Below are 22399 nucleotides of genomic sequence, written 5' to 3' on the forward strand. Positions count from 1 at the left end.
TTCGTCATTTTATGTTTTTCTTTCTTTCTAACATTATCAAAAGAATATCGACTAGAAATACGTTTTGGAATAAAAATCATGATGATAATGACAATAGTTCAATGGCATTGGTACTTTTGTTTGTTCGTTACAGAATTGTTGAGAATTTGCATAGTCTTTACCGATCGTTCGTAAGCGAAAAATTTCTGTCACCATTTTTTTAATTGTCTTCATTTTTTTCTCTGTTTTACCGATTCATTTCATACGCTGTGCATTACGCGTTGAGCAAAATGACCACGATGAGGACAAAATAACGAAGAACTTTCGTTCGAAAAACTTCAAAAATCGAGCCACAAAATTACGGAAAGAACGACGAAACGTGTATAGTTGCTATTTTCAACGTGTGGAACGTCGGTGACGGAAAATTTTAGCGGGCAATCTTTATCTGAATAAACCTTTCTTCTCATTTTATCGTTTCATCTCCCTCGTGGTGTTCCAATTTTTTTTCTCGTTCATTAAACATTTTTCGTTTCTCGGTATTACTTATTTCAATAAGTTCGTTCATTCGTACGACGAACACCCGCCCGTATTTATTTATTTATCAATTTGTTTAAACTATTTCATGTTTTTTTTTTTCTTTCTCCTCTTCTTACGTGATATTACAATTATCATATGCGAAACAGTTGAAAATTTCGCTATGGCAGTACGTCGCGCTTAAAATAGGAACTTTTGTTGATCACCCATTATTTTTTTTTTTAATTCATTATTTTTTTTTTTTTTAATTCTTTATTTTATTAGTATTAGTAGTTTTTTTTTTTTTTCTTCTATATTAATTATCAATAATTAATATTTACAACGTAACATCACGATTATAAATATACCTATAACAACGTGGTTTCTAAGCGTGACGTTCATTTTATTCGAACCATAACGATCAACTGACTTCGCAATGAGAAAAAAAAAAATAAGAAAAAAACGAAAAAAAAAAAAAACCTCAACTTATGTTAAAACCCGACGCAATTTATTCCTCAACTTTTGTCTCTGTTCTTTTTTTTTCTTCTCTTCTTTTTCCTACTGTACAGTCTACTATATTATGTACCGCAGTATATATAGTATAATATTATATAATTATTCATATACTATATCTGTCACGCAATAATTTTTGTCGTTTTTTTTTTCTTTCTTTCTTTCTTCTTTTTTTTTTTTCTTTTGTTTCGCCTCGACGAATTATTTAGTTACAGGTAAGTAATATAAAGTACGAAGTTAAGAAGGAACTTAAAATCACAGGTGCATATAGTATATAAAAGTCTTTGTATTTTTTTTTTTCTTTGTTCTTTAGTTAGTTCTTTTTTTTTTTTTTGTTTTTTTTTTCTCTCACTCTTTTTCTTTTTCCCTTTGATTCGTTAAAAAAATATCTTTGCCGCGAATTACAATTATTTATTTATTTTATTTTTTAAGTTTTATTTTATTTTAGTTTTTTTTTTTTTGTTTCAAGTTTCGCAGCGGTTGTGGTTCGTGTTTTTTTTTTTCGTTTTGAGTTTTTTTTTTCTTTTTGATTAACGATACTAGAAAAAAATCACACGTAGATTTGTTTTTTTTCCTTTTTCAAAAAAAAGAACGTACATATCGTGAATTTTTACGGTGACTAGGAACTTTGGTTTTTTGTTTCAGGCAGGACTGAGATTGAAGGATGCCGTTAACGGAGCATTTATTCGCGTTTTTACCGGCAGGTAAACGAGGGCCGGTGCGAACTTTTTCTCCGCGTTCGACTCCGACGAGCCGTGAATAATTTCGCCGCATTCCTCGATGAGAAACGGTTGCATTATCGTTTTTTCCGGATTCGAATTCATGTCCTGCGGCATTGCGTAACTGGCGGGTATCCTGTGTTTGTTCGACACGTCTTTCAACGTCCGCGTCAACTCGCCGATAGCCGTCTCCGAAGGATCGCCGGCCGCGATGGTCCTGTGATCCTTCCTGATGTGCTTCTTGATCCGGTTCAAATTGGCGGTGGCGTAACCGCACTGGGCGCACTTGTAAGCACCCTGCGGCGTAACCTGTACCGCCGTGGCGTCTTCCGGTCGCTGAATTTTCTGCAGGTCGTTGAAGGACGCGCCGCCGGACGTCTGGGGACTCGAACGTTTCGTCGTATCGTCCCTTGAGTCCAAATCCGTTCGGTCCTTCGACTCGCTGTCCTTTTCCGATGACGATTCGGGCCGGGATGTGTTGACGAGATGCGGCTGGAAGGGGGGAATCAGCCCCGGGAACTGGTGCTGAGTGAGCAGGTGATGCTGGAGCAGTTCGGGCTGCGAGAAACCCTGAAGACAGACGGGGCACTGCAGGGTCCTCTCGGCCTCGATGGCCGAACCGGAACTCTGGGGACTCGTGTGCGACCGTTCGTGAACGAATAGGAACGCCAGTACCGGTGTGGTGAACGCGCAGTAGGAGCAACGGTAGCTCTTCATCTGCTGGTCCTCCGCGGAGCCGAACAGAGTCGAAAGAACCTGATTGCCCAGACCGGCGTAATCTCCGCTCTTCAGGTGCTGGGCGGCCATCTCTATGCCGTTCGGTATTTTCAGGTTAGGATTCTGGGGATGCGGGCCTCTCGAGGGACCCGGGGTCCTACCGCCGCGCGGTCCCGACTGGTACTGCTGCTCCAACTCTCGCCACTTGTCTATGCCGATCTTCCCGTGATCGCTGAGCAGGTGCGCCTTCAGCCATTTCGTGCTCCTGAATCTCCTGCTGCATATCGGACACACCTCCGTGAAGTGGGTGAAGTAGCGGTGACTGAGGTCACCCAGTTGTTCCGGTTTCAGGGCGGGGTCCTCGGCGGTCTGGTGGTTCGCCTCGTTGTCGGCCTGTTTCGCGGTGCCGGTTGGCGCCGATCCCTCCTCGATTATACCGTGCGTGTTGTGCTTGTGTACCCTCAGGAAATACTTGCTGCACAATTCCTTGTTGCATATGTTGCATATAACGCCGCCTATCTGGGCGCCATTCTCTATCTCGATGCCGTGCATTCTTTGCATGTGCGTTTTCATGAAGTACTTGTTGCACAGTTCCTTGTTGCAGATCTCGCAGTAGCTGGACGTCGGCGTCATCGAGACGGAGGAGGTCCTTCGCTCCTGGTTTTGGGGGGCGGCGGCGGCGGCGGCCGGCGCGCTCGGCGTCAACGAGGTCGCCGGGGTCGGTAGCGTCGCCGACGGCAGCGGGGCGGACGTAGGCGCCGAGGGCTGGTGGTCCTCGTTAACGTGTTTCCTCAGCGTTTCCTGACCGAAGAACTCCTTGTCGCAGAACGCGCAGTTCAAGGGGCCGCCGCTCGGCGGCGGCGACTTCTCGTTGGCCTGGACGGGCGGGGTGACCGGGTCCTCGAGGAGCGCGCCGTGCTCCGACGTCATGTGGTTCCTCAGGGACTGTCTGGATTCGGAGTCCTTGCCGCATATCGGACAGGACGCCGCCCTCCCCGACTCCAGACCGTTCAGCTGCAGGATCATCGTCTGCAGCTTCTGGAGGTCCTCGCTGATGGAGTCGGCCCTCCGTCGGTCGCCGTTGTCGTTTTCGTTCTCACGTTTCGGCGAGGCGCCCTCCTCCGTTTCGTGGATCTTGCGGCGGTGCGCCTGGTGCAATCCCATTGTTTGAAACCTGATGCCGCACGGTTTGCACTCGTAATCGTCGCCCAAACGGTCGCCCGACTCCGAACTGTTGCCGCTGGTCTCACCGACTATCAGATTCAGCGGACTGGTCTGAACGTGGTGCCAGGCGGCCGCCGCTCCGGGATTGCTGGGCGACTTCTCGTTGTCCTGAACGACCACCACGCCGTGCCTCTTCATCTTGTGGGTGCGCAGGAAGTACTTGTTGCAGTACTCCTTGCAACAGATCTCGCAGAACGCCTCGGGATTGATGACGCCCAGTCTCCGCAAACGGTCGGCGTTGAACCCCGAGTCCCTGGCCTGCTGTACCGACTGGGGCGAGAGGTGTCTGGGCGCCGGCATGAACGTCGTGTCCTCCTGCTCGACGCCGAATTCCTGCTTGAACAGCGCCTCCATGGCACCGGGGCTCAGACTGTGGTGGGAAGTATCCCTCTCGTCTTCGTTCGTCTGGGGCGGGAGCATCAGAGAGTCGGCGGAATCGACGTTTTCGACGTTGTGCACCTTCTGTTTGTGCCTCCTCAACGATTCCTCGTTTTTGAAACGTTTCTGACAAATATCGCAGAGCGAATTCAAGACGGACGGCGCATGGATGACCGCCGGAACCGCGGACGCCTCCAGTTTCATCGCGGGCTGTTGGTGTTGCTGTTGCTGCTGCTGCGACGGCGGCGGCTGTTGCTGCTGATGTTCCAGTTTCACGCCGGTCGAGACGAACGATCCGGAGTATCCGGACGCCTGGAAACCCGATTCGCCGACCGTCTGACCCGGCGTGTCGACGTATATGCCGTGCTTGTTGGCCTTGTGCGTCTTGAGGAAATACTTGTTGCAGAACTCCTTGTTGCAAAGATCGCAGTAAGCGTCGGGATTGAATATCCTCATGGGCGCCGGGCCGATGGGCGGCCTGCTCGCCGTCTGTCCCGTGGAGTCCGAGGCGAGCGAAAAATTCGGCATAGGCAGGTACTGGGCGAGGGCGCCGGGGAACGGAAGGGCCTGAAGGTGGTTGGAGATGGAGGAGAGGGAGGCCGCGGCGGCGGCGGAGCCCGAGGGCGGCCATTCGTCGGTTTGCGACTGCAGTTGGATCTGATGCGACTGCGATTGGACCTGACCGGACAACCACGTGGCCGCGAAACTTTTTATACCGATACCCGACAGGTTCACGGGACACTCGGGCTGCTCCTGACTCTGACCGAATTCCTGCTTAACCTGAATTTGCGGATTGACCGGCGATCGCTGGACAGCCGGCCGCGAGACAGAGTGCTCGCTGTTAATGTGACGGTCGAGCGTTTGCTCGCTATCGAACAACAGACTACAATATTGGCATCGGAATTCGTTATTCAAATTTTCGTCCTTCGACGTCCGTCGGATCCGTTCGACCGTTGTCTTACCTTCGCCGTCGAGCGCCGCCCGTACCGCGCCCTCCTCCTCCTCCTCCTGGGACTCTTCGTCCTCCTCCTCCTCGTCGTCGTCCTCCTCGTCGTCCTCGTCGCGGTCCTCCGCCACAAGGGACGACGGGAAACGCAACGGCGTCGATTGTTTCCGTCGCTTTTTACCGGCCGCCGAATCCGCGTCGCCGTGCGGTCGCTTCAGCGTCGCGTCCCTGTTGTCCTCGCAGCTCGAACCGTCGCTCTCCACCTCGCCGGACTCCGAGATCGGAGGACCCCGAGCTAACGTGGACGCCATCGCCCTCCTCTGTTAGCGCCGCTCTTGTCGCACCTGCTTGTCGCGCGCGGGGGGCCACGATGCCCTTCAAAAACCACCACCTCCGCCACTCTGCGAACCAAAAAGAAAAAAAAACGGTGGTACTTTTAAAGCGTTTTTTTTTTTTATTTCCGACTCGACGTTTCGCGCGTTTTCGTCCTCGGAGGAAATCGAGAAAAAGGACTTCAGATCGCGAGGATTGAATTTTGTTCCTCGTGGCGCACGGGGGGAAGTCCTTGGAAAAGGATTTCGTCCTCGCGTGGGTTTGTTGAAAACGGAAAATCGAAGGATAGGAATCGCGGGGCGAACAAGACGATCGAAATTCGGCCGCACAGGGGGAAACGAGCGAAGGGGACGGTGACTCATATGCGTATATTTATCCGAAATCCCATGAAAAATCCGCCCGCACTTTATCCCATCGATATTCGGACCTGCGTTCGTTTATGGGGATTTTATTGTCCCCGGGAATTCGCACCACCGGATGAATACGCGACGAACGATAATTTAGCGTCTGAAAATTTTATTAAAACCGAATCGAACCGGTTTGCTTTCAAGTTTTACGCCTCAAATTCTTTTACCCGGGAAACAATTTTCACCTAATTTGAATTTTAACCAGCTATAAAGCAGATCGATAATCGAGTCTTCCACCGGGATTACCCGGCAATAGAATCGCGTGAGAATTTAAAATTCAAGGTTCGTTGTTACCTCGGCGTCGAAGGTGTGAAATTTTTTTTTTTTTTTTTTTTTCCACGAGTTTCAATTCCTTCCCGATTTTCGTTGATAGAAAAAATATGCTAATATCCTGTTTAACATTTTCTCATCATTAAACAACAAAGGAACAGACTCAGAAAATTTTTGACACACGGTGAAAAATTTCACGTCGCAATCAAAACTCGATTCGAATCGCATTAGTCGCAAGGTTTGTTGCGAAGGGTTAATTCTCGTTTTCTTAGGAAAGAAAAAATTGAATATATTCGATATTACGCGCTTCAAAAAAACTTTTTCAAAATCCCTCCAGAACGCGGGGAGAGAAACCGAGTTGGTTGGGTGATATTCGAAACCGAGTTTTGGTTGGTTGTAAAAGTACCTGTGGAAATGCAATTTGAGACGTCGCCTTTCAGAAAGTGAACAGAGAGAGAGAAGAGCAAAAAATAGAAAAGAAAAGAAAAGAAGACAAAGGGCGGCTGGTGCAGGAAGAGAAAGGGGAGGGGGGGGGGGAAAAAAAAAATTCGACGAACACGAAGAACTGAAAAGCCTAAAAATAAATCATATCAATGATGAGAAGAGGAAAAGTAAAAAAAAAAAAAAAGAATAATAACAATACCGCGTGAATGAGAGAACTTACGTCAGAAAGTAACGCGAAGAAGTCGTTTCTCTCTAGAAGCCATTTATACAAAAGTGCCAGCGACAAAATACGTTGGTTCTGTGCACAATCGGGGTTGAGACGAGAGAGAAAACAAAAAACCAAAAAAAAAAACAGTGTAATGTTATCGAGAAAATCTGTCACTGTCATTTAAGCGATAGTTGGCACGTAGATAAATAGCCATTCTCTCCCTCCTCCTCCTCCTCCTTCTTCTTCTTCTTCTTCTTCCTCCTCCTTCTCTTCTTATATTCTTCCCCCGAATAAAATTATTCACATTTTTTTTTCACCATTCATCTGCACTCATATCTCTGTCAACAAACAAAACCGGCACATCACCGTTACTTCGAAATCACGTCACGATGGAATTCACTCGGCGCACTTTTGGAAACTTGATTTTCGAAAATAGTTCAACAAGAAAAAAAAAAAGAAATGATCGGACGACCGAAAATCCACTCGAACTTCTCCCCTTGGACTTTTTTTTCAATTAACCGTGCAGTTGCCCGGAATTAATTCGGCGTTCCAGGATTATCTTGAAGATCTTGAAAAAAAACAACAACAACAACGTGTGTCTTTCGCTCCTTTTGCGTCGATCCTCGTTCGATTTTCCTTTCTATTTCGCTCCTTTTTTTGTCGCTCCTTCCCTCCCGAGCCTTCGGATATCCTCCTCGGAGGTGGTGCGAACGAAGTACGCGCAAGAGTGGCGAGAAAAATACCGTGCGGCGGTCGCGTGCGGTAAGGTCACCGTGCCAGGTAGTCTGTCACGTGAAGTGCGAGAGATGACATGCTTACGAAAACTCATGTGTGCGCGAACTATACTTCGACGACGACTGCTGCTGGTGGTGGTCGTCGTTCCCTAACCCCCGGCTGCCCTGTCGTCTGCCTTACGCGCTACTTGCCGCTTATGAATCCGGCAACGCCTGTGCGAAGGTTTCCGGTATTGTGGAAATTTATCAACCCCCCCAATCCCCCCCCCCCCTGCTTTACTCTTACTCTCCCCATTCCCCGATGCACAAATTCGAAATGAGGGTCCACAATCCCCCAATTTCTAACGTTCCACCGTCACCTAGCCCCCCCACCCCAACCCCCTCACAATCGTTCATGCGTTTTTCCTACAATTTTTGGAAAATATCGTTCCAACCCTCCCCCCCTCTCCCCCCCCCCCCAACATGTCGCGCGTTCGCTTTTAATTTATGCACGCGTGAAAAATCGAGAGGATTTTTCTTTTTGATCCTGCCAAAAAAATGAGCAAACTTTCGACGTTGGACGAAAATTTGATTTGAGACGTTTTGAGAATGGATTTTTGGGGGTTTTTTTTTTTTTTTTGGACTTTCGGAGACGATCGAAGAGCGGTTGAGGAGTCGACGTGGTCGTTCAATTAATCGAATGCTTGATAGAAAATCGGATGAAAATTTTGGGATTTTGGGGTTCCGCCGTATTCGCCCGCTTGTTGGACCAGGTGCATTTCGTGAATCCAAGGACGATTATTATAGGTTGAAGGTTTCGGACGGTTTGCGCAAACGGTCGACAGATTTTGACGAAAATATTCGTAAACAAGCCCGTATGCCGCGCACATACGTGTAACATACATACAAGTATACGGCTACATAAGCCACCGTTCGGTGACAATGAAAATTTTTGTACAAAAATTTGGAAAGGAATTCAATGCGTTTAATAGCGGAGAGAACTGGGAATGGGGTAATCCCCTTTTTTTCTCTCTCTCTCTCTCTATCTTTCTCTCGATTCTTCCCTTATTTGCAACAGGGTAAACCGGGCGCTCGGTAAGGGGGTGAAATTCTCTTTGCCAGCGGGGGAAACGCGAACCCCCCGTGCCACGTTGAAAGGGTAAATGTGACAAACAAGTTGGTCGTTTTCAAGAGTCCGAATCCTCCTCCTCTTCCACCTTTCCCCGTCCCCCCTCCCCCTCCCCCTTCGCCACCCTATTTTTCTTCTTTCGATCAATCCCACTCCTACCCACTGCACATTCGAAATGCATATTCCATAGTCACCCCCCTTTTTTCTGTCTACCTAGTTATAAATAAAAATCTGCGGGAATATAGAAGCCGTGTTTTTTTGTTGTTTTTTTTTTTTTTTTGCGGCTCTTTCAAGATCTGTTGCGAGAGACTTTGGGTACGTAACCCGCGTCCTTTTTGGGACTTGATTTTTTTTTTTTCTTGGGGGGGTGCGGGGGGGTTGGGATCGGCGAAGAGTTTGAATTTTATCTCGAGTAATTTGAAAAAGTTTTTCGGATTTTCCGGGGTAGAAGTAAATTTTATCGCATAGAATTGGGGGAGGTTCGATCGCGAGTTAGGGGGGGTGTATCCTGAGGGTCAGTTGCGGCAGTGCGTTCGCTCGAAGAAAGAAGGAAGGTTATCGATTCGTCCTAATTATCGGAGCGCCTGTCGGCCATTATTTTACCAAATATCGCCCCATTCCGATCTCCTTGTTCCCCCCCACCCCTTCAAACTTCCCTTTTTCCCGTCGCTCCGTTTTCCCCCTTTTTTCTCCCGTTTCCTCGTTCCTTGCCGCCCCCTCCCCCCCCCCCCCCCTCTGCTCCCCGTAGCCGGGGCGCGATAGCCCGCGGGCAGCGCGGCGCGTCGTTGCCCCTCAATTTTCCCTCATCCGCTCTTGTGGACTTTCATAACAAAATACCGTCGCCTCGATATTATATACGACGTCAACGTCGCTCCCGCTTCGGGGGGAAACGGAGGGCGCAATCTTTCGGGGAGGGCGGGGGGGTGGAGGTTACGGTGTAGAGAGGGACGACGACGTTCCGGCGGTGGAAGAAAACGGAGCGGGAAGAAGAAGAAGAAGAAGAAGAGCGCGCGGCGCGCGGAACACCCGTAGGGCGCGGAAGGGACGACGCGGGTAATATTTTAGGGGGTGTGAGGGGACGTCCCCGAGTCCCTTGCCGCGTGCAGTCCAGAGGGAGAGAGAGAGAGAGAGAGAAAGAGAGGGAAAAAGACAAAAAGAGAGAGAGAGAGAAATAGAGAGAAAGAGAAAAATAGAGAGAGATGAGAGCTCGCCGCTCGACGACTCTTCGTCTCTCCTCCGAATTGCGCGACGATTTCGCGGACCCCGACGTATAGACGTAACTGTACGTAGTACGTACCTACCTACGTATATCGTATACCTATATACGAAGGGAAACAAAAGAGGAGAAAAATACCCGGCAAATGAAATGAAAACGTCGAACGAGCTTCGCCTGAAAGTTCGTAATTCCGTAGATTTACGATATAATGCGTGTCCGTATCCCCCGCTCACTCCCACTCGCCCGCCCTCCCGCTCGCCCCCTCGCCCCCTCGCCCCTCTACCTCGACCCCCGCCCCCCCCCTTTCCCCCGTCTCTTTTTCCTCCCTTATTTCGATTCTACACCCCCGCCGCGCGTTTTGTCCGAGCCGATACACGACCGCTGTCCGTTTATTTCCACAAAGCTCGTGCCGTATAGCCGAATTGGTAAGGAAAAAAAAAAAAGAAGAATACCACCCCCACCCCCACCCTCCCACCCCCCAATCACCTCGATTTGACAGCTACGATGACAACTCGACAACGTCGAGTGCTTTCGATGTACACGCGCCTCCGGATTTTTTCACGATATTCTCACTTCCCCGAACCGAGTTTGATGTTTTTTTTTCTTTTCTTCCTCTTTTCTATCTCTTTTCCGGATTTTTGAGCAAAATCCAAATTTGATTTTCGGTATCGGTGAAGCTTTTTTTTTGGGAGGGGGAGGGGGTGTTTTTTCGGTGTACGGTTCATTTTTTACGTATGTACATCTTTTCGCGAGTTTGTGGGAAAAAAAAAAAAGAGAAGAAAAGTACTCGTCAATAGCGCGAGAAAATTACGGTAATCAATAATCTAACGCTGGTCAGGTGATATCTCAGCGATTCGATGGTACAATAAAAATGTCGTCAATAGTCGACGTGGGGCGGTAGTCGCCGCCGATGCGGTACACCACCCTGCGTACCCGCTCCACGAATACCTCGACTCGTAAAATGAGATTTTCATACTTGGAGAGATAAAAAAATCTTTCGCCCCCGTGTGGCAGGCGGAAAGGGGCGGGGGGGGGGGGGGGGGGGGGGGGGAAGGAGGATTCGGCAGAAATTTCGAACCCGTCTTATCCCCGTCGATTTTAGCATTCCGAGTACAGCGGAAACGTCGACACGAGTTACGCGGGAAATTTGTGTCCGACGATAAGTGGTAGAGTGAGAAAAAAAAAAAAAATGATGGCACGTGATTCGCTGATTGTACAGCGATATTAGCGACACAATTTTCGTTAACGAATTTCATTGTACCGTTGGATACAACGAGGAGTTTCGGGGATGTTTCTTCCGACGAAATATCCAAATAACGCGCCCACGCTGCCGGATCCCTCGTGTCGGGATACGACTGTTTTTCGTTAAGCTGTCGTAAGATTCGCGCGTTGCGAAACGAAAGTAGATAGAGAGAGGGAGAGAGAGAGAGAGAGAGAGAGAGAGAGAGAGAGAGAGAGTAAAGAAAAAGAAGAAACTAAGAAATTCAAACCAATCGTCGTTTTCGGATCCAATTCTTTTTTTTTTTTTTTTCTTCTTCTTCTTTTTTTCTTTTCTTTTCTTTTCCGCGCGTGGTAGTTACAGGCCGTTAGTTGGTTCGTGTTAGGGAATGGGGTTTTGTGGTACCGGGAAATTTCATCGTCATATTTCAATTAATATTCGATGACAATTTCACGAAATCATACATGATTTCCTCGTACACGTCCGAAAGGGATGGGTATCTGTATTTCGACCGTTTCGTTAAATCCATAGATTACGAGCTACCGCTCCGTCGGTTCGAGGAGAAACGGGACGGAGAGACGGTGAAGAAAATAAGAATAAAGAAGAAGAAGGTTGAGCAAAATAAGGAACGAAAATGAATAAAAAGAAAAACCAACTACACAATTACTTATCGATTCGTCGTAGGGATACCCTTGCACCGACGATCTTGTCAAATTTCACCACTCTACCGCATTCTTTCCGCCATCGACGCGCGCTGACGAAAAATAAGATATAGGAATGTATGAAGAAAAAAAAAAAAAACGCGAAAAAAAAAAACAAAAATCAAAGAAAAGAAAAGACAATTATTCAGCGATTCGAAAAAAAAAAAAAAACTAGCCGCATCGCCGACGAGAGGCGATACGATGACGATATATCGATTGAAAAATGCGTTTGCAAGAAACTGGATGATATAGAAGAGAAAAAAACAAAAAAAAAAATGAAAGAAAAAAAAAAATGAATAATATCGGAACGACTGAAAATAAAAAATTATAGATCGTAAATTTGTCCGATTGTAAGGGTGCAGGGTATATATACACATATATGTATACGTGTGTATAGATATATATATATATATGTATATGTGTGTGTAAGGGGCCATGTGGAGTTTTAGGCTGAGGCCTATTGATCGCCGCTGGACGCACTTCGGCGCCCCGGCACACGCGCATTCGTCTTCCCGTAAACAAGACAAATATCGTCATGCCAGCCCTGTAAACCTTCGCCTACCCCCTCCCCCCCTCCCCCGGCCCTCCGCAGCTCCAAAAAGTCCCCTCGGTTCTCACCCGAGCCACCCCCGCGATCCCCTACGCCGGCTAGCCCCTAGCCGGCTAGGAGTCTCCTCTCTCTCTCTCTCTCCCCCCTTCCCCCTCTCGCTCTCTCTCTCTCTATCTATCTATCTATACATATAACGAAAACCCCTCGCGAGCCACTCCAAACCTTACACCACCGTCGCCGCCACCCACACTATATTTGAAACTATAGCAACGCGGAATGACCCCCCCCCCCCAACCGCCCTTGCCACCCTTGCCACCCTTACGCCCCGCGATCCGGAGAATTCGGATCCGCAGAAGTACGAACGGACGATCGGATTGACCAACTGTAATATCGGCGCGGCGATGACGGTGGAATTTCGCGGGGGTGGCTTTTGGGGGTGAAGAAGGGGGGGGGGAGGGGTAGGCGACCGTAACGTTGCTTCTCGCGACGGGGGTATATGTTCACCTGTTACCGTTTTACGATTAGGAAAAATTTTAAGGACGGAATGAAATTCAGGCGTTTCCGCAAACGTGTCGAGAAAGGTGGGGGGGGGGCGACGGGGGATCACGTGACGTCACTCCCAACTAATTTCATCCCCTTTCATACGGTTGCGACGATAACGTCGGATCGGATTGTTCGGAATTATACGGTTAATTGAAACTCTAAAATGACAGAATCTACGATAAGACGAAACGATGTACGGTACGGTTCGATTTTCGAATCGAATCGCGTTTCTTTTTTTTTTTTTTTTTTTGGACGGTGAAGAAGAGAAGAGAAGAATCGACGCTGATGAAAACGGGGCAGGGGGGGGGGGAGGGAGAGGAGGGAGGGAGAGGGGGAGGGGCAGAGAGATACGGCGGCCAGAGTCGAGAAAGATGGAAGATGTGAGGAAACTGTGAGAGAAGAGAAAAAAACGAAAGAAAAAAAAAAAAAGGTGAAAATGAAAAGTAAAAATAAAAGCCCACAGTAGTCGCGCCACACACGCCACGCCCTTCTAAAAGCATTCCCGGTTGGTCACCCCCCCCCCCCCCCCCCCCTCCCCCTCCCCCCCTCTGATTCTCTCACCCCAATTTTATTTTCCTTCTTTCTCAGAAAATCGTTATACCAAATTAATTTCTTTCGTTACAAGAAAAACTTGGCTTATTAATACCACTGCGAGTGTGGAAACTCTACGTATATATATATATATAAATATATATCTATATATGTATGCGCATATGTACAATAAAAGTATATACATAGACGATCCTCCTCGCGACTCTACTCGCAAACACCAATCATCATCGATCCAAAGTTTTCACGTCATTATTTTATATCGACTGATTATTTTATTCACTCCTTGATATCGAATTTGATAAGGAATACGAAAGTTTTTGGAAATTTCCGACAACGGCGTTTTTACTTCTTTAATTTTTTTTTTTTTTTTTTTTTCTCATAATGTGGTAAAAAACCGATGCGATGCAGGAACGGCGGAAGGTGACGGTGTGCAGTTTGCAACTTCCGATCGACGAAATTCTCTACGTTCCGTAGATCGGGGCGACCGGGTGACCGCGGCGAGGGGGTGGGAGGGGGGGTGGGGTGGGGTGGCCATTAACGTCGGGGTTTGTCGTTGCAACGTTTGCATCAGCAGGTGTTAAGGGGGTCGAGGATCGCGGCGACAGATACAAGGGAGGTTTCGGTGTGATCTGCGCACCGCGCCGCGTCAGATGAAACCCACCCACGTGTTGTCGCGTTCGCATGCAAAAGACGTCTAGTGGCGGTACGCCCCTTCAACGGGGAACACAGTGCCGGGGCTTGGTAACTCTTGCCCGCGATAAACGGATCCGCGGTTAACCCGGGCGAGAATCGGCCGAGCGGCTGGCTGCGAAATAATTTTCGACGCGATTTGAAGAGAAAAAACAAAAAAAAAAGAGAGAGAGAATAACAAAAAGCGGAGAAAATGATATACCGATGTTCGATCGGATCGGCAACTCGTATATATGTACACATCCTCTTATGCGTCTCACCGATTATTTCTCGACTCCCAAAATTGTTAATCCTCTTTTCGACGACGGCGACGGTAGAATTGTGCCCCACGACGAAGAGATTTTTATTTTAGATTTTTGATTTTCGGTTTTTTCGATTTTTGGTTTTTTTATTTTTGATTTTCGTTTTTTGACGAGTGTGACGCCGGGGACACGACGAGAGTGGAGTCGAGCCGCCAAAATTTTTCGTGAACATCGACGTCGAAATACACAGCGGAAGGAGACTCTCACGTTTTACGTTTTCACCGAACACTCCCGCGTTCACTTCCGGCACTTTTTCTTTTCTTCTTCTTCTTCTCCTTTTTTTTTTCGTTTTTTTTTTTTTTACTCCAATCGCAGATGATCGGTTGTCGAAGAGTTCCTTTTTTCGTTTCGGTTCACTTCACCAGAAAATCGAATTTACGGACCAAAGTTTCGTTATCTCCGTTACAAAAAAAAAAAAAAAAAAAAAAAATCAAGACCACGATTTTGAAAATAACCCGAAGACGATCGACGAGAAAAAATCGATTGGAAATTCGGAGGTCGACATGATATGAAAATTTTCAGCAAACTTGACGCCATCGGTCGATATTTGTTCTCCGATCTCTCGAAATCCGGTGCGAAATTATGGAGAGGAATAAAAAAAACGTTTCCAAAAATTTTTTCAAACAAAAATCCGACCGGGCACATAATCGTACGTAATGGTAAACACATGTCACGAACTTCACAACCACCTCGTTGTTCTTATCGATGAGAAAACGATGAAAAAAAACGAAATCCAAAAATTTTCCACACCTCCCATTATCCCCGACGATCCGTTCGGTTTTCACTTTTTTTTTTAAAAATCCATGAGAATTTCACAGAACTTTTCGTCGTCCGCTTCCTTCTTCTTTCGTTTTGTTTGTTGATATTTTTTTTTTTTAGTTTTTTTCTTTTGAATATCTATTTTATTTCACGTGTCGTCGTCTTCGGTCCGGCCGCCTTCTCATCAATTCTCGCTATCTTCGCTCGCGGATACACAAAATCACGTGTCGCGGATTTCATTGAGAACCGAGTGCAGTTTCGTGACGTGGAGAGAAAAAAAAAAAAAAAGCAAAGAAAAAGAGAAGAAAACGAAAAATGAAAACCAATTTACAATAACGACGAACACCTGCACATGCACCGACAACAAACACACACTCGACTAAAATTTCTGTCGTAAATTTTGACAGAAACAATGAAAAAAAAAAGTTGGGATTGAAATAAAAGTATTTTCGAAATGAAAAACTAGAAATAAGGAGAAACTCGAAGACGGAGGGCAAACGGTGGGGTGCACGTGTACAACTTGGTTGTAAATAAATATAAACAAAGTCGAATCGAGCGTTCGTAATGAGAAGGGTACGAAAAAAACAGCGAAAGGAAACGACGAGAGTATAATTCTGTTTCCTCCGTTTCGGAAAGTAAAAAATAGACGAAAAAAAAATAAATCAGATTTCTATTTTTTTTTTTTTTCAGACAATTTTTGACAGTGGTGCGTTGGCTACTTACAATTGTTTTGGCCATCATGCCACGATAGCGGCCATACTTGATATGAGAAAGTATCCCCACATTGTCCGCCAGGCCGTCCACTAATTCTACCTCCCCTTCCCCTTACCGCTCCCTGAACGCCCCCGCAACCCCCACCGGCCGTTCCCCACGAGTCGAGCCCGGCGTACGAACTACCCCCGGAAAGTTCCGAAACCAGGAACGGTCCGACGGGGTGGGTCGACGTCGCCCCCGCGGCGCCCGGAAAAAAAGGGACGAAAATTTTTACCACCCGATCTCCGGCCTCGGAACGTCCGTCGGACCCTACGGGGGTGGAAATAAATTTTCGGCGTCCCGATGCCGCGGAATCTTAGGGGGGGGGGGGGTTTTCGGATTGCGCGAAAGGGGGAAGAAAATGGGATCCCGGAGCGAGGAGAAACGAAAGAAAATTTTGAAAATAAGGGAAAGGCTGAGGGCCGGGAAAAGCGTTCCAAGATTTGGAGAGGCGCGGGTCGCGATACTCGGGGATATTTCCAACGGTGATCCATCACTGTTTCACTTTCTCCCTTCGTCAAACCACCCCCCCCCCCCTCCCCCCCCCTACCTCTCTCGCGCGCGCAACCACGCACACTTTGACGAAAATTTACGCACACCGGGGAAGTTCGGCGGAATCCGTGCACGGATATGACAGAAGAGAGGGACGCGGCGTCGCACGCCCCCACCCCCCACCCCCGCAAACTCCCAAACCCCCTCGTACTTTCACATTCGTTCTAAACTATCGCCGTCTTCCTTCCAATTCGGACTCCCGCCTCCTCCGCCCCCGCTGAACCCCCCGCGCTTTAGTCCGCCGCCCCGGATTCCCCCCCCCCCCCCATCCCTTAGCCGGGGACCCTCGCGGAGTAGATTTTTACCCCAGTTCACAATTTCTACCCCTGCGAAAAGCGGCGACCTGCCTATATCGAAAAGACGGAGAAGAAAAAAAGAAACTAGGGACGGAAGAATGAGAGGGCGGGCTGGGGGGGGGTGGTCACTCGGAATTTGGCCACCGAACCCCCCCCCCCCCCGCCGAATTCGAGCGTCTCCTTCTCTCCCTCTTCCTCGTTCTTCTCCCGGTACCCGCGCGTCCCCCGATTCTCGAGCCGACCCTCCCCCTCCCCCCCCGCCGCCCCCCTCCTTCCGCCCCTCATGGCCAACAAATTAGTTTAGCCTCCCGGACAAGTCTGCCGCTTCTGCTGTTGCCGCTGCTTTAGGAGCTACGAGTAGAATCCAGACTTCCTTCATACCTTATGTACCATATATGTATATATATATATATATACACATATATGACCCACCACCGCGCGAAGTATACACGAAACTTTCTTATACATATTATACTCACGTAAAAATATATATCCTTCAGGATTTAAGGATGGTATAGTGAATGTCATATTTTCTCTTTCGCTTTCTTTATTTATTTTTATTTATTTTTATTTTTATTTTTTTCACTCACTTCTCTCTTCGTCTCTACTTTCTTTCTCATCCGTCTTTTCATTTTCAACATCGACTCACCTCGCGTCAAAAATCTCGTCCTCGGCGAACGAGAGAAAAAGAAAAAAAAAAAAAAAAACACAGAAAAATAAAGCAAAAAAAAAAAACGTTTCAAATTTTTCCCCACCGACTCGACTGCTTTCATCCCCCGTTTCCGCCGTCGTTACAATCCTTCGGCATTGCCGAGGATAACGGGGGGGGTTTGGTATCGGCAAGTTTTTTTTCCTCTTCATTCCGCGATGCCACGTGCAGGTAAAAAAAAAAAAAAAAACAATCCAATCCAAAAAGAGGGAATAAAAAATATGGGAAAAAAAGAAAATTGCAGGGAACCATGTACCTAGCTGTGCACATACGTATGTAATACGTGTACTCATATGTATACCCGAAGCGATACAAGGTGGTTACAGTCGATACAATGTTGAAATATTAAGAGGTGGGTGTGTGTGCGTAAGGTCGGTACTCCGTAGCGATTTACCTGTGCCGTTTCGGTACTCGATAACCGTAAGGAGAACGTGTAACGCGTGGGTCTCGTACGTTACCGCGAATCCCCGGAAGGAATACGGGGGCTGCCCCCCCCCCCCCCCCTCCCCCTTCCCCCCTCCTCCTCGCACGTACGTGGGCAGGGGTTTTGTATACACCCCCGGTACCTTCGGTAAGTTAAGGGTGAAATAGTCAGTGACTAATACCCACGATAACCGTGGTATTGCGGAAAAGTGTATAGACGGATCAAAAATCGTCGTAATCACCGTCGCGTACCGTCGAACCTGCATAATTCAAGGGTTGAATACGAAATCGGGTGATTACTCGGAGAGAAAGGCGGCCGACCGAACCCCGCGAAGGCGACCGCCCGCGCCGCTCGGGAAACGAGTAGAAAGGGTGGGAGGTAGTTGGGGAAAAAAACGCTGCAACTTTCCTAACGCCAGAAAACTACACCAACGACGGAGAATTCGAGTTTCCAGTTCCAATGGACTCGCGCGTACGGTCGGACACGGCAATAATATAATCTACCCCCCCTCACCCCCTCGCCCCCCTCTTTTTCCCCTCCCCCCCCTCCCCCCCGCGAAGCTCTCCGACACGCAACGGTATCTCTATAATATTAAGGACTATAATAAGGTAGAGGTTGTACGATAATTAATGTTATCAACCGGATACATAGGTTTAAGGTAATAATTTTGATCGGTAAAAAGGTATGTACTTTTTTTTTTTTTTTTTTCTTCTTCCACATTCACATGTACACTCAATTTATACGTACGTTATATCATACATTTATTCCCGCTCATTGTTTCTCAGTTTTTTTTTTTTTCTTTCTTTCCTTCTTCATCGTCATCGTCGTCATCGTCCCATTTTTTTTTTCCACCACCCCTTCCTTCCTTCGTCACTTATTCATCAATTTTTTTTCTCTTCTTCCTTTTTTATTTTTTGCAATCACGCACCGCACCCGAACCGGTCGTTCATTGTTTCGTTTGAATCTTTTTTCGCGGATGTTTGTTTGTTTATTTATTTATATTTTTTTTTTTTCAACAACTCTATTCGTAGAGAGCACTTCCGGTCAAAGGGTTCGAATCGGGGGGGCGTTCCCCCGAAAATCGCGCGTCGGATCGCGCGGACTCCAGTCAGAATTTGCTAATGCCAGAGTCAACCGTCTAGCGCTGATAAGACTGAACGAGGATTTTCTGATCGCCGAGTTAACCCTGTACTAACCTACCTTATCTCACCTCATTCCACGCACCTGTGTGCGTGCGTGCGTGTGCGTGTGCGTGTGTGTATGTAGTGCGCGTGCACATACGTGCCCCACGCATACGTACACATATATACCTAGAGCCATTGGCGTTTAGACGCGCATTGAAGCTCCGAGCACATAGACGTCGGGTATACAGGTATACCGCAGTCACCTTTTTCCCAGAGGTCATTGGACGAGGTCTTCATTAGGAACCCATCTATTTACTCATCCGATTTTGATAGTTTTTTTTTTTTTGTTTTTTTTTTTTACTTTTACTCTCACTTTTCCTTTCGGTTTTGGTTTTCGACTCTCCGAGTTGTTGTTGTTTTTTTTTTCTTTTTTTCTTTTCTTGTTTTTTTTTTGGTTTTTCGGCCCTCGACTCTCTTCCGTTTGTCGTCGTCGTCGTCGTCGTCGTCGTCGTCGTCGTCCGCAACCAAATGTCGTTTTCTCGAGGGTAACGGGAAAAGTATAGAGTCACTCGCACCCCGCGGCTCGTGCGGTCAGCAGAGGAAAACCCAAAAGAATATCGAGTTACGACCGACACGTGCCACTCAATGGTCGAAAAGAAGTCCCCGTAGTTTCGTGCAGGTAGAAGGTAACGCCTCGCACCCAAAAAAAAAAAAAAAAAAATGAAAAGAACAAAAAAAAACGAAAAAATTTTTCAATAACCTTTCGCCCACCCCGTCGTAGTCGCGGGGAAAAACATCGTTTCACTCCTCTCGGTATTCTCCTGTATTCGGATCGGCGCTCGAAAATGCCTCACACATTGATCGACGCGTTTTTCACATTTTTTGTTCCTAAAAAAAAAAGAAAGATAAAAAAAAAAAAATCCATGCACTCAGGATTCGACGTTCAACGTGAAAATATACGGGGATGCAAGCCGATATTCGAAGGTAAAGGTAAAAACGCGACGTTTTCGTTTTATTTTATTGTTTTTTTTTTTTTGTTTCAGCAAAACGTCGGTGAAACGAAATTTTTTCTTTTCTCTTTTTTTTTTCCTTTTTTTTTTAGTCCACCTTCTTTTTCATTTCTTTTATGCTCCGTCTATACCTAATTTCAGCGATTCTTTCTCCCTCGAGGAGAGGAGGGAACAAAAAAGGAAAGAAGAAGGGAAGAGAGAGAGAGAATAGAAAAAGGAGAAGAAAAAAAAAAATATATATATTTTATACAGAAAAAGCTAACAAAGAAGAGGGGGGTGAGGGGGGTGGGGTGGGGTGGGGGGGCGCGAGGTGGGAGAAAGGGAGGCATTGTCCAGCTGTCCTTCCGTAGCCAACTGACCGCTCTCCGCCGGAGTCCTGCCTGGTCCCTGTAGACCCTCGGGTAGACCCCGTATAGGCCGCAGCGAAGGTCGTAACAATATCGCATTGATCGTGAGATTTGGCTTTGGCGTTTGCGTAGCTCGTACGCCGCGTGTCCATCCGCCACACGTATTTCATGGGGTATGCGAGCTCGTGCCCCGAAACCGGTACGGATCATCCGAACGGAATGAGAGAGAGAGACAGAGAGAGAGAGAGAAACAGAAAAAGAATCCGGGGAAAAAAGCATCCGCACTTTTTTTTATCAAAACCGAAAAAAGATCACGGAAAAAGTCCTGGCACTTTTCGGAGGGGCCGTCGTTTTTGCGGATCGGTTTACTCGCCTCCGTCGAAGTTGCATCTGCTTTCGATCGGTCGACTCCGATTTTTTGATTCAAATTTTTTCTGGTTTTTTTTTTTTTTTCTCTCTCAACACCGACGCGCAGGTCGAAGAGTTCGTCGAGGTGTTTTTTTTTTCACTCCGGATCGTTCGGCCGATTTTCCAACGGGACGAGTACCGGAGGTCGAGTATCACCGTCGGACGGACAGTCGTCCGATATCAGTTTCAATGTCCATCTGTCCGGTCGGCCCATCTGCCGTTTGTTCGTCCTAAAAGCGCTGCACTCGGACACCGGCAGCCTGCCATTAGACGAATCCAAACACAATCGAATCGCGTTCGGATTTCGGTATCGGAGGATCTCGGATCTCGTTTGAAACGACGTTCGACGCCGTATCGCGAACAAAGAAATACACGAGTCCCGAAGGATTCATCCTTCGCGTTACCGATGTCCCGCATCGCGACGACTCGTTTTCGCCGTCGCGTATTCGCCGCGTCTCGAGGAAATCACCCTCGACGGGCGAAAGGAGGCGATGGGGTGAAACGAGGAAAAAAAACAAAAAAAAAATTCGCGTCTGCCGAGACGGCGACTCGGTAGCCCGGGGAGGAAAAATATATACCTGTTGATCCCGTGTAACACGGGCATGCAAAGACGTACGGCGGCGCGCCTGTTGAAGTTGACGCTGGCTTTTTTAGCCCACGTTCATTCACGATCAGTTTATTAGCGCGGTGAACCCGACCAGCTCCCGAACACCACGTTAAGCGTACGGGAGCGATTTTTTTTTTCTTTCTTTTTTTTGTTCTTTTTTTTTTTTTTTCTTACACGCTACTCCGTGTCGCGTCGTCAGGTACGTTGACCCATCCTGACCCAGTGCGTCGTTCGTCCGGCTGATAGGGATACCGTTCGGCGAAACGTTCGTTAGTTTGTCGGTCGGTCTGAATCGCGACGACAGAGCGGATCCATCGATCTCGATCGTTCGTCGAAAACGCAGCGGACGTTTTGTCCGCCGCTTGGAAGGCAAAGCCTTTGGCCGAGGTCAGCTCGGATAAAAATTCACGGTCAACGTCGAACGGGGAGAACAAATGTCTACGGAGCGTCAGTTAGGCGAGGAGGATTACGAGGGCGATTTACAATTAGCGATAAGGATTCGTTCGGATGCATCGATCGTTTATACCGGGATTATAAAATGGTGCGAGCTGTACAAGTTACATGCGTTGAATTCAGCGATTAGCCGGGGCTGATAAACGGCTATTTTTAATTCGGACAGCACGTGCTCAAATCTTCTATCTTCTTCATTTTTTTTTTTTTTTTTTTTTCGTTTTGTTTGTTTCACAATCGGCGATTGGACTTGCGCTCTTTTAGAATCGGAACGATCCGAAGCTGGGGATTCGAAGCTTCCGACGAGCTGCTCGTTTTGAGATTATTCAGCGATCTTCTTCTTTTTTTTTTTTTGTTTTTTTTTTAACCGAACGTCGAATCAAATCACTCGGTGACATCGTGATTGGTTATCGTGTTGATCGATCGGTCACGGTGGCCGACTCCAATGACGGGACTCGTCGGTGGCGACATCGATGCCCAATAGGCGATAAATGCACCGACTGCATTCATGGCGCACAGTAACGGAACCGGTTCGCTTCGCGCGGTACGGAAGACAGCTCGGCGCAACCGTTACCGACCGGGTGCATCGGTCGGGCGACGGTTCAAGGTCAAACCTCGCCGGGCCACCCCTAGATGGCGCGATCGGAAGAACGCGACCGTCTGGGCTACTCGTTAGCAACGAAAATGTCGATTT

At 47.6% G+C, this 22399-nt stretch overlaps 1 protein-coding gene across 1 annotated transcript; it reads right to left on the reverse strand.

The window, feature by feature from the left end:
* Positions 1 to 1540: 1540 nt before the first annotated feature.
* Positions 1541 to 16283, reverse strand: LOC105691623. The gene is made up of 2 exons (XM_048655196.1): positions 15749 to 16283; positions 1541 to 5390 (listed from the first exon to the last, which is right to left on the reverse strand). Exon 2 carries the CDS (start codon positions 5298 to 5300, stop codon positions 1647 to 1649), a length of 3654 nt encoding a protein of 1217 aa, XP_048511153.1. The 5' UTR covers positions 5301 to 5390; positions 15749 to 16283; the 3' UTR covers positions 1541 to 1646.
* Between the last annotated feature and the right edge of the window lie 6116 nt (positions 16284 to 22399).

The sequence above is a fragment of the Athalia rosae genome, chromosome 5 (assembly GCF_917208135.1).
Source record: "Athalia rosae chromosome 5, iyAthRosa1.1, whole genome shotgun sequence".
NCBI lineage: Eukaryota > Metazoa > Arthropoda > Insecta > Hymenoptera > Athaliidae > Athalia > Athalia rosae.